This window comes from Cavia porcellus, unplaced genomic scaffold (assembly GCF_034190915.1).
Source record: "Cavia porcellus strain 051 isolate PalLab524CR breed Dunkin Hartley unplaced genomic scaffold, mCavPor4.1 scaffold_11, whole genome shotgun sequence".
NCBI lineage: Eukaryota > Metazoa > Chordata > Mammalia > Rodentia > Caviidae > Cavia > Cavia porcellus.
The window spans coordinates 41,464,116-41,476,986 of record NW_026947494.1 but is presented as its reverse complement, the minus strand read 5'-3'; the positions used below and the strand labels follow the sequence as shown (position 1 = coordinate 41,476,986).

General features: G+C 40.3%; 1 protein-coding gene across 1 annotated transcript in view; it reads right to left on the bottom strand.

Moving 5' to 3' along the window:
- The window catches only part of Itga1 (integrin subunit alpha 1), a 146,683-nt gene that overhangs the window by 71,289 nt on the left and 62,523 nt on the right, over positions 1-12,871 (bottom strand). Inside the window, exons 4-6 of the mRNA XM_003470253.4 lie at positions 12,202-12,290; positions 11,974-12,085; positions 11,259-11,386 (exon numbers count right to left, since the gene is read on the bottom strand). Coding sequence (XP_003470301.2) covers positions 11,259-11,386; positions 11,974-12,085; positions 12,202-12,290 — 329 coding nt within the window. The remainder of the gene's footprint in view (positions 1-11,258; positions 11,387-11,973; positions 12,086-12,201; positions 12,291-12,871) is intronic.

The window sequence follows — 12,871 nt, the reverse complement described above, 5'->3', positions numbered from 1 at the left end:
GGAGAGACATCCTTACCCAGATGGACGTCACCCTTACATCCAATTGTTCTCCTCAGGCCAAGGGCATGCTTAAGAATCAAGGGTATATCCCCGGCAAGGGCTTGGGCTCTGCCCTACAGGGCCAGACTTCCCCTGTACCTATGGAGAAGAAGGAAGGCAGACATGGCCTGGGTTTTTTCTAGGGGCCACTGAAGAAGTTCTCCTACCCACCCCGATTAAAATCACTTGGAAGTCCCCAAGTCCAGTTTGGGTACCTCAGTGGCCCCTGCCCAAGGAGAAGCTCTCAGCACTAACGGAAATAATAAAAACCCAGCTTCAAGCTGGACACTTAAAGCCGTCGACTTCCCCATGGAATACCCCCATTTTTGTCATCAGGAAGAAATCAGGCAGATGGAGGCTGCTCCATGATTTGAGAGCGATCAATGCGCAGATGCAACCCTTAGGGGCAGTTCAAAGGGGGCTTCCGGCACTCTCAGCGATCCCAAGACATTGGCCAGTCTATGTCATAGACCTTAAGGATTGTTTTTTCTCTATTCCCCTGCATCCGGAAGACACCCATCGATTTGCCTTCACCCTGCCCACGGTTAACCAGGAGAGCCCTGATCTCAGATACGAATGGGTGGTCCTACCTCAGGGTATGGCCAACAGTCCCTCTATGTGTCAAATCTATTTGGATTCCTTGCTGACCCCTATACGAAAAGCCTTCCCCAAGATTAGATGCGTTCATTATATGGATGACCTGCTTATCAGTGCAAAGGAAACAAAAATGTTAGAAGATATGTTAGGCCAACTGGTCAAGGCCCTGAGAAAGGCTAACTTGAACATTGCCCCTGACAAGATTCAAGGGGGAGAAGTGGTGACCTACTTGGGTGCCAAACTCTCCTCTACTCTGGTTTCTCCGCAGAAGGTAACCATCAGAACGGATAATCTCACCACTTTAAATGACATGCAGAAGTTATTAGGAGATATAAACTGGGTCAGACCTTACTTACATGTCTCCAATTCTGACTTAAAGCCTCTGTTTGATCTCTTGAAGGGGGACCCGGACATTGCCTCCCCCAGAGAGTTCACCCCAGAGGCCAGGGTTGCCTTAGAGAGGGTTGAAAAGGCCATAAGTAGAGCTACTTTACAGAGGATTGACCCAGGACAGCCTTTCGAAATCTGCTTGCTGCAGACCAGATGTCAGCCCACGGCGGTGATTTGGCAAAAGGGACCACTCCTGTGGGTGCACCCTAAGGTCTCACCTGCCAAGGTCATTGAACACTACCCGGAATCAGTTGCTTCTCTGGCATTGGAGGCGCACAGTAGAGCGATCCAACATCTTGGTTCCCCGCCTTATGCCATTCGGGTGCCCTATACTGCTTCTCAGATAAAGACCCTGACCGCCTGCCTGGATACTTGGACCATCTTGAGATGCGTGTTCCCCGGGGATATAGATAATCAATTTCCTAAGGACCCCATACTACAGTTTGTTACTCAACATCCGGTGATATTCCCAAAGATCACCGCCTCCGCACCTCTTGCTCATGCAACAACTATCTATACTGATGGGTCGAAAACCGGGATAGGGGCCTATGTAGTCTCAGGTAAGTCTCCGGTTACCATACAGTTTGAACCAGATCAACCACAGGTGGTAGAGTTGTTGATTGTACAAACAGTTCTCCAAAAATTTTCAGAGGCCCTCAATATTGTTTCTGATTCGAAATACGTTGTTAATGCCCTACAGGTCCTGGAAACTGCGGGCCCAATCAAGCCAACCTCTAAAGTAACAAACTTGTTCTTATCTATCCAGGCATTGCTCACGAGTAGACACCATAAAGTGTTTATCACTCATATAAGAGCACATACGCACCTACCGGGGCCCATGGTGCAGAGCAATGCGGCCGCGGATGCGGCTACTCGCCCGCTATGGATTCTCAATATACTGTCCCCACTGGAACAAGCCCGTCAATTTCATGACAAATTTCATGTTAATGCCAGGACTCTTGCCAATACATTCCATATCCCCAGAGCAGATGCACGCGACATTGTGCGACTCTGTGGCTCATGTGACACCCATTCGCCTGTAGTGTCAGTCGGAGTTAACCCTAGGGGGTTGACCCCCGGCGACATTTGGCAGATGGATGTCACTCATGTGGCAGAGTTTGGTTCTCTAAAGTATGTTCATGTCTCCATAGACACCTGCTCTCATATAATCTTTGCGTCAGCGGAAACAGGGGAAAAGGTGTCTAATGTGATTAACCACTGCCTGGCAGCATGGGCAGCCTGGGGAAAACCCAGACATCTCAAAACAGACAATGGCCCAGCATACACTGGGAAATCTTTTGCAAAATTTTGTGAAACCATGCAAGTCCAGTTAAAACATGGAATCCCCTATAACCCACAAGGACAGGGCATCATTGAGAGAGCCCATAAAACCCTCAAAAACATCTTAACAAAACAAAAAGGGGGAATAGGCCACAGCCTGACCCCAAAAGCAAGACTATCCATGGCACTGTTTACATATAATTTTTTGAATCAAAACTGCAATGATCGCTCCCCGGCGATGGAGCATTGTAGCCCTTCTCCCGCCAACAAAGGATGGGTAAAGTGGAAGGATGTCCTAACGGGACAGTGGATGGGCCCGGATCCAGTGGTCAGCTGGAACCGAGGCGCGGTTTGTGTGTCCCCACAGGAAAAGGAACCACTGTGGGTACCGGAGCGATTGATAAGAAAGACTCCAAGCCCCACAAAGGAAGAAAAAGGAGAAGGGGACCATAATGCTAAGGACCAACTTGACAACGCAGAAGGAGAACAATGACACCCTAGCCAAGGCACCGAACCACCTACTGCTGGGTGTGGTAATGTATACTCTGGTATTCCTCTTTGGGGTCTGCCTGGGACGGAGCGCCTTCTTGTTTGCTCATGCACCGCGCCCTGTCAACTGGCATAAAATATGCCTGGCGGTACTACTGCTGATTAACGGTGCTTATGCTGAAATAGTATGGGGGGCTACATCCCCCAGCCCTGTCCATTGTTTCAGTTACATCTCCAACCCTCCCGCGAACCTATGCCCACAACTGTACAGCTAGATTGCCATGCCTTCCTGATGCCCCGATTACTTCCCATGAGTTCAATATCACTGTGCCCCTCTCTAATGATATGGTGGTTTTCTCCACCTTTAAGCCCCCAAATGCTTCCTCGCTGCCCAACTGGATCATGTTTACTGAGGAAAGCATCAGTTGGGGACCGAGAAAGACAGGTGCCTCTGGATGGCATCCTTCTTCCCCGAGGAGATGAGTGATGGAGTCAATGACGGGTAAGGCGGGAGGGGCTCTCCCGACCAACCTAAGACAGACCCCACTCTATTAGGGTCCTCTCATGGAGCTAAGTTGTTGGCATTGAGATGCGAGACCAAGGGTACTGCAGTGCCACCCGCCCCAAAGCTGGGGGGAAGGCAGGAATGAATGTCTATATGCATCCAGGTTCGGTTCACAAAAGCCTGGCCCTGCGAAAAAATGAACCACTCACCTCAAGCATGGTCCTAGCGCGAGGATATGCATCGAAATGAGGTGATGCACAGCGGGGTATAGACCTCTACATTCTCTCATGCCGTGGCCTACAAAGTAGGCCCACTCCCAGGTATCTAACAACATCATACCTTGGAGGGACCCTTAGATCCACCGCCTTTAATAAAGAAAAAAGGGGGAGATGTCGGGAGCCGAGCCAGAGGACCTGCCTAAGCAGATGAGGCCTGTAGGAAAGAGCGAAGCCTTCAGTAGATTACCCCTCCCATCGAATGATGCCAAGATGGCGCCCGTTTCCTACTTCCGTCCCCCAATCAGACTTTGCCACGCCTTGTTACCCTATAGGACAGGACTATAGATATAAGGACAGAGCAGGAGGTAGAGAGGAAGAGAAGACACGCAGACCATAGAGAGTGGAGGACTACGCGGGGTTACTCAACAGAGAGAGCCCCACTGGAGAGTCCGATCAGGGAGGAACGTTCCAGGGACGACCTGTGTGGAGAGTCAATAAACGCGACCTCTGTCTCTGCATTCTGGTGTGTCGTGTGAGTCAGTTCCCCTGCCGGTCGGGGGTTCAGAGGCCGCGCGGCGCAGTGGGGTTTCTTGATTTAGTAGGAAAAAACACATGACAATCCAAGACCAGAGAGACTAGGAGATGATTCAGGTCATAGCATACAGGAGGCATACAATGGCAATGGACTTGTTTCATGAACGTGAGATTTATAACATTTATTCAAGTCTTTCACATAAATATAATGTTAATAATCTTTTATTTGAAAAAAAAAATCTTTTATTTGATAAAACTCTCAGCTTCCCTTTACTTTTTCCCTAGGGAGTTCTAGATCGCTTTGTATGGTAATAAGGAAGATTTTATCTTAGAAAATAATGAGTAAAACAAACAAACCAAAAATGATTAAACAAATATCTTTATGGGACCCCTTTTTTCCATTATTCTCTTTATATTTCCTATCTATACAAAAACTCAGGGCCAGAGATTTAGCTCAGTGGTGCAGCACCTGCCTGGCAAAGCATGAGGCTTAAATTTAATTCCCAATACTCAAAAAAACAAAAACAAAAACAAAACCCTGACCAACCAAAAAACAAACAAACAACAAAAAAAAAAAAAAACAAAAAAAAACCCACAAAAGCAAAAAATATTGAATCAATGGTTTTTTTAATGGAAATAATGACATAGTAAAACAATGATGTTTCTCAGGTTGGTGTAAGATATACAACTGTTTAAGAACTCAGGATTTGTGTCTGGCCATTGTCCTTTTCTTTTTATCAAACTATAATACAAAAACTCTGCCATGCTTCCCATGTGAATGAGTCATGGTATGAACGTGGTGATAACACAGGCTACAATCCCACTTAACTGTCAGCACATTCTGGAGCTGTGCGAGCTGAGGACAGCAGCTTAACCTTTAGTCACTATGGAGAGGGGAATAAACAGGACTCCCTTGGAGATAGATGATCATTTCCCCTGTAAATGAACCCTTAGAAGCATAAATAAAGTTGATAGCTGATAGCCAAAGAATTTAGGAGAAGGGTGTCTTAGCTTGCCTGGTCCTTGTTGGAAGATGCTGCATGAAAGAGAGCCAGGCATAGAAATGAAAGTGTAGGAGGAGGTAAAGCAAACCTTAAGCCACTGCATTCATGGAGAAGGACAAAGGCTATTGGGGAAATTAGGGATGGGACAACTGGAGCTCGACAGTGAACACACAAAGAAGAGCCTGGAACACTCTGTAAAGAGGATCCTAGAATCCTACATGCAGGTATCCTCTAGTTCAGAGGATCAGTCTGACTTCACGAAACAAGAAAGAAAGAAAAGAAAAGAAAAGAAAGAAAGAAAGAAAGAAAGAAAGAGCAGGAAAGGAAGGAAGGAAGGAAGGGAGAAAGGAAGGAAGGAAGGGAGAGAGGAAGTCACTACAATGATGACTTTTACTATAGGGAAATTAAAATTTCCAGTAATTCTATTTTTTAACACGAATGACTTGCCTTTTATGTGCCAGGCAACAGATAAAATAGTCTACACCATGTTCCATAAATTAAAAGATGGACATACAATCCTGTCACCAAAGAATTCAGTCTGCCAAGAAAGATTGATCCATAAAACAGTGACACCATGAGTAATAAGATCGGTAGGGAAGGAGTTCACAAATACTGTGGGAACATGAGAGGGGAAGGCATTTTTCTTGCTAAGATTGAGCAAGATAATTATAGAAAAATTACAAAAAAGTGACCCTTGAACTGAATTTAAGAAGTATAAACTAGCACACAGCGCTCGGACAGGAAGGGCAGAGGGAGTAAAATGACTACAGCACATTCTATGCAGTGATGAACGCGGCCTGGAAGTGGTTAAAGGGAAAGATGCCAGTAGGCAAGGAGAAAGCAGGAAGCAGCGGAGTGCCCAAGGCCAGGTTTGTCAAGGGCCTCAAGTCCACGAGAGAGCTTGGCTACTGCTCACTAGGCAACGGGAGAAGGGTTTTAGGTAAAGAAATGATCTGAATTTGGCTTGGAATCATTCATCAGGTGGATGTTGGGTGGAGAGGAGACTGGATGGAGATGAGGAAAAATGGTGGCCAGGAGGCTAGTGACAGAGAAGATTCACCTCATTCACTGCATCACATGCAGAAACTTAGCTTGAAACACAAAAGGATGGCTGCAGGCCGTCAGGCTTTTCAGACTCAAAAGCAATGAATCAGGTCTCATAATAAGACTTCTAGGGAACTGGCTATAAAATGTGTAGTAAAAAGAAAGATAAAAAAAATTCCTAAAATTTAATTAATTTCTCTCTTTCACTTTGCCTGGTTTAATGCTATGCTATACCCCTGATGTGAACAATTTAGACATTGTTCCATTAGTATATTTCAATTTTATATCAAGCCACACAATTTACTGGTTTTATTTGGGATAATGCACTTGTATTTGACATATTTACATCATTTCCATTTATTATTAAAAGCAATATTATGCTTAGGTATTGAGGATCAATAAGACCTCCATAAGGTTTACACTATCATATCTTTTATGGTAAATGCAGAGTGTATCAGGTTTGTTTTTATAGGTGGCTTTTAAAAGGCAATTTTACAGCCTCTGCTGTGTTTTTGGATAAAAGATTGGTTGGCAAAAATTCTTTGACTATGTTTGCAAGAATCTTAATGGGGCCACATATTACATGGAAGAAATTCTGAGTAACTATTTAGAGTGGGTATTCTCATCATTTTTGTTGCATTTCCCTAATATACACTAATTATCATAAGGAAATATTCATGCAAGCTTTCTTATTTGTCTTGTTTTTTTCCTTCCTTCCTTCCTTCCTTCCTTCCTTCCTTCCTTCTCCTCCTCGTCCTCCACCTCCACCTCCTCCTCATTTGTTCTTTTTGAGATGGGGTGTTGCTATGCATTTCAGGCTGGCCTTGGGCTCATTTCATAGTCCTAGCTTGTCTTGAACTTGCAATGATCCTCCTGCCTCAGTCTCTCAAGTAATGAGATTAAGGAGTATACTACAATGCCTAGCTGAGACTACCTTTCATTGCTTGCAATTATTAAATGACAAATTTATGACTCTAGAGAATGTGCCATTATTTATCTATTGTACTAAGTATATAATTGTAATTATTTTACAGCAAACAAAACCTCAGGAGATATAATCACTATAGAATTTTTTTCTGTGACTACTCACCATCCCTTTAAAACTTACTTAGACTGAAATTCTTTTGTCATTCCTGGTTTGTAACATAAATGTGTTATGACTTTTCTGATTCTTAGCTTTGAGTATCTGTTTTAAAAAGATACCATAGGGTTGGGATGTGGCTCAGAGGTACAACACTTGCACAGCATGTCTTAGAACCTGGGTTTGAGTCCTAGCACCACAAAATGAATTTAAAAAGTAAAAATGAGTGACTAAGGTAGGAAATTTTTATTTAGATTGTTTCACATGAACTTGGTATACTTTCAATATTAAAAATAATAAAAGACCAAATATCAACTCTTTCATATGTTTGCATCTAAATTAAAATGAAATTAACAAACATTAAAGTTAATTTATATTCGAGACTTCTTTATTGCGACTACTAAGGTAGTAAGGAACTAAGATGCTAGGCAGGCACTTGTGCTGCTGAGCTATGTCCCCAGCCCTAATGTAAACATCAACTAGTGATTTCTTACTGTTTATTTTTTTTCTCTGAACGTATGTATTATTTCTACCTATTTTCTGTTTTGTTTAGTCTTTCTTTAAATAAAAATTTTAAAAAAGGAAGTAAGATGCTGTGGTTGAGAATGGGGCAAAATAGGCTCCCTCTTTATTTATTTTCCTGTTCCTTCTCCTCTGTAAGCCCTCTCTCCTCCTCTTCTTCCTCCTCGTCTTTTTATTTTCTCTTCCCCTTCCTCTCTTCCTCTTTCTTCTTCTCTTTCTTATTCTTCTTCCTCCTCCTCTTCCTCTTTCTCCTTCTCCTAACTATAGGTTGTGAACTATAATCTGACCTCAGGGATGTGGACACAGGGTGTGGACTACAAATAAAAGTATAGAAACCCTTACTGCACTGGTACTATCTTAAAATGTATCAGATTCTGATATATATTACCACCTTTTTTTTTTTTCAGAGAATAGGAGAATCTCCTTCATTGGGACATTTCAGCTATCTCTTTGCCCTGAGTGAGTGTATTTCACCCCCACTATTCTTAGGATTTATATTTTTCTTCTACTTTTATTGTACATTCTGCACATGCATCCCTTCACTTCCAGGAGAGTCCGTGAACAGGACCTAACATGACCACATGCTGGCTTTCGGTTTCAGCGGCTCATGCTGTTTCACGGCAAGCATACACAAACTTTGTTCTAACATTCTCAGAATATAGGCTGATAGCAAAGAAACCTTTGCTTTGACTTGTTGGTCAATAGCAGGTTATTGCTATTTTGCCTTTATATATTTCAGGATGGGGTCAGACACCAGTCCACTATGGGTCTCAACTCTATAGATAAAATCTCTGTATGATAGCATGAAAGCCATACTCAGCAGGAATTTTCTACACAGACACAATTGATTCCATTCTAAATATAGGCAGCTAAGTTAGTATAAATTTGTATATAGTCAGAGAGGGACTGAGCTTTCAAGGAAGTCAGTGCAGGCTAGAGACATCAAAATTGTGGCAGGAGGGCATCTGAGAACACCAAGTCTCAAGGCCTATACTCATAAGCAGTAATTTGGAATTATACTATAATTAACACCACCTTGAAGAAGGACCAGATTCCTTTTGGTGAAGCTTGAAGATACTACCAATGATGGTATGTACAATATTGCATTAAGAATTGTTTTTCTTCTAGACCTGAATAATTGTGACTTTACTCTTCTACTTCAGGGTAAATTCATCTCTCTGGTCCACATACTGCTAGCATCTGACCTTCAAGGATGGGACCCTGTTCCTTTGAATGGAGTCATTGTTCCTTCCAGGAAAGAGCTACATATTCATAAAACCTACCCTGACAGGCTGCAGTTCTTCTAGTGAACAAGGAGAATAGTTCTTCTTAGAGCTCTTAGCAAGGTGAAGTAACTATAGTTCTAACAGTAAAAAATACAGAAATTTGAACAGAGTGCTTTGAGCACACAAGCAATTGATTGTCATTTATTTATTCCCCAAACTGGAAAAATCTGGCACATATCTTCATTAAGAGAGTAATTACTATTAAAGATCAGCCTTGTGGATTTTTTTTTTTTTTTTTGAGGTTGTGGAGCAATTTCAAACATGTCACAGCTGTACTGATTTTTCAAATAGCTACAAATATTTTTTAGAGTAAAACATGTAAGTGAGTTTAAAGATAACATTTAAATATCCAAGCAAATATATTATAGTTTAAAATTCAAAATATATATCAAAAATAGTACTGGCATTGGGAAGGAAGAATTGGATAAGGAAATAAAATGAAATGAACAGAAAAGGTGGGGGGAAAAGAAAATATATCATAGGTAAAAGTAGCAAGAGAAGGGAAAAACTGGGAGACATCAATTTTATTTTGGGTATGTAAGCTCAGGAAATCCAGCTCCCAAAGCCTGTCAGAAATCTCGCTAAAAAGCTGCCCTGGGAAGGATGCGGGCAGTCATGATGATATGCAAAGGAGTAGAGACTTCCGCTAGTATATTAAATAGGATTAACTGAAACTTCTCTAGAAGTAGAAATGTTAGCAAGAAACAACCTGGTACTGCACTTCCAGAGCTGTGGCTTCTACTCTGACCTTCAATGAGCCACTTAACTTCTTGTGAACACTTCACAGGTTGGCTTTGGAGCTCAGTGACCTTTAAGATTTCTTACAGTTTCCCTTTACAGCTTGATGAGGTCTTACTGACAAGAGTGATAAAAGGTAGGGAAACAGGAGAGGAAAAAGGCAAAGAGTTCTTCAGAAGGAGAAAAAAGAAGTCCAGATGGAACACAGGCCAGAAAGAAGAACAAGTCAAAATTCTCCAGTGGTCTGTTAGGATGCAGGGTGTGTGTCTTAATCCTGTGGCAAGAAGAGATATATTAGCCTCTCCAAACTTCTAATGATTTACTCAAGAAAGTCAGTTGAAGTTGACCAGTTGCATTTAGGAAAATTTGCAATTCATGATGTATAAAAATCAATTTTCTTTTAATGATTTTACACTGATTTAAAAAAAATTCTCCATTGTTCAGTGGGATATCCATAACTATTCTCCTGAACTAGTTCCCCATAGTGACCTGTTCAGCCTTGTAACAGAGCAAATGATGTTTTACTCTGAGGTTTGGGTTCTAATTTTAAATCTTTGACTACCATCCTTCTGGGAAATATTATGTTCACACACATATTCTCCTTATCCAGATGGTAAGAAAGGGAGAGTCCACACACAGATGCACACATACACATGCATGCATGTGTGTATTATGTCCCAATTTTAATGTGTGTGTAGGAAATACTGGTATAGTCAGACTAATTATTAGGTGCCTCAGAATTCCTCCAAGAATAGTCTCAGACAGGAAAGGATCACCCACAAACCACAAAACAAACTTTCAAATTCCGATTTTAGTGCTAATTTCCTTCCCTCTATGCACTGAGCTCACTGACATTTCATCTGTCTGCTATGGATCATGTCTTTTTTATATTTTACAATATATAAAAGCAGATAATTTTAGCAAAACTGAAATTAATTAAACACAAAGTGTCTGAAGTGGAAGAGTTGTGTGAAAAATTCCACTTCCTTTATAGGTTATAAAGGAGACCTACGAACAGATACCCAGGGAAAGACGACCGCAAAAACTATTTGACTTCCTCCAGCTGGAGCCTACGGTATTATTTTTCATTTAAGGGCAGAATTATTAATACAGGACAAAACAGACTTTAAGCATATGCTGTGGCAATTTGTATAGGATGGGAAAAGAGATTATGATGGGATAAGATTTTTAAGACTTCAGATTCATTTCTACAAACTCTGAAACTCTGCTTTGATACTGCTAAAGGGTAGCTATACTTATCTCATAATTAAAAATTAAATTACATGCATATATATATATATATATATGATATTTTCCAAGAAGATTGAAAATGGTAGCCATGCTATTTTCTGTTTAGAAAATAATGTGATTTGAAATAATATACCTTTTATTAAAATAAAAATAGAATAAAGAACATAAATTCATCCTTAATTTTACCAAGTGTGGTCATTTCTACCATATTTTGATTTATTAGAATCCTGTGCATATTTAACTTTAGAATATCAGAAATGAAAACACAGAGTCACATACCTGTGTCTGCTTAGGACCAATATCCATTTTTTCCAGAAGGTCATTTAAAAAGTCTGTAACACTAGCCCAGGGATAAATACTGTTGGAACCATCCAGCACTATAACTATGTCCAGCTGAGTATTGCATTCTGCAGTAAAAAGAGGAAAGTATAAAAATTTAGAATCTAACGTTCAGAGATATGTGTTTTCATAGTTGAAAGAAGCTCATTTTAAAAAAATGAACTGGTATCTATAAAGTGGACATATTACTTTAATTGTTTCATAAAAGCAAAAGACATAAGAAATGTATATTTTATGCAGTTAGAATTGGTTTGAAGTTTGTGTCAAGTAAAACTGGTATCTAATTAATTTTAGTTAATATTGTATAAAGTTATATTTGGAAATTTTATTAATATGAATTTGATATCACATTCTCATTCTGGGTTTATTTATAATAAAGTTAAGTTTCTCAAAGAGACCCTTTAAATACAAGCAGTGTGACAGCTGTAGATATGAAGTTTAAATGTGGTGCTATAAAAGTTATTTATACTAGTATCAATTCTAAAAATACCAGTGAAGTTTGGTTATATACTGACAAAGCAAACATTTACCTAAATTGGTAACACTGGTAGCTGACAAAATACTTAAAACTTTTTGGTATGTTCTTATGTATACATATGTCTCATTCATTGCTTATGCTTTTCAAACAAGCAAAAACACTGCATAAAATCTGTACCTTGTACAGGGGCAAAGGAGTTCACGACTTGAAAAGTGGGACTGACATCGGAACAGATTCCAGTTGTGTAATGCAGGTGTCCACATCTATAGGCATACAAGGGCCCACATGCCTTTTAAAGAATTTAAAACATTAAAAACCGTAAGACTGAAAATCACACAACAAATTTTAACATTTTTTAATGCTAGTATTTCTGTTAGGAAACAATATTACTCTTTTCTTTCTTACCAGAAACCCTCCTTTTGGGTTGGTGACTAAAGTTGATCCAAACGTCATGTTCTCTTTTATTTCTGTGACATTGGGAATGGATGTGTTAACTACAAGGGAGAACAAAATTTTATGAGGATGAAAATAATTTCCACAAAGTGAAATTAAGTATCTACTCATTAAAACAGTCTTTTTGCTTTGTTCATATCATGGCACATTCTTATTTCAGCTCAGTGGAATACACTTCCAAGTATTATTAAGGAGTATACTGAAGTAACTTAGGCTGAAGGGCTGGCTTTTGTCCCAGAAACAGTCTCTATCACCATTCCAAATAGTTTTGTTGAACTGGGAGAGAATACAGAACCCACAAGGCTATGTGAATATGACATTGCCTCTCGTGGGTTTTTTGTTTTGTTTTGTTTTGTTTTGTTTTTGTACTGGGAATTGAATTCAGGACCTTGTGCTTACAAGGTAGGTACTGTGCACACGTGTCTTTGATAATCAAAAATAAAATATTTAGCTTCAAACTATTGTAAATATAATGATATCTTCCTTGTTATAAACAATGGTGAAAAGTGATTTTGGCAAGAAAAAGGAAAATGCATAGAAGACCAGAAAAATAAAACACTGAAACACAAGGTATTGACTAAGACATTCAAAATCATGGAGATGGAAGAAAAGGAGGAAGGGA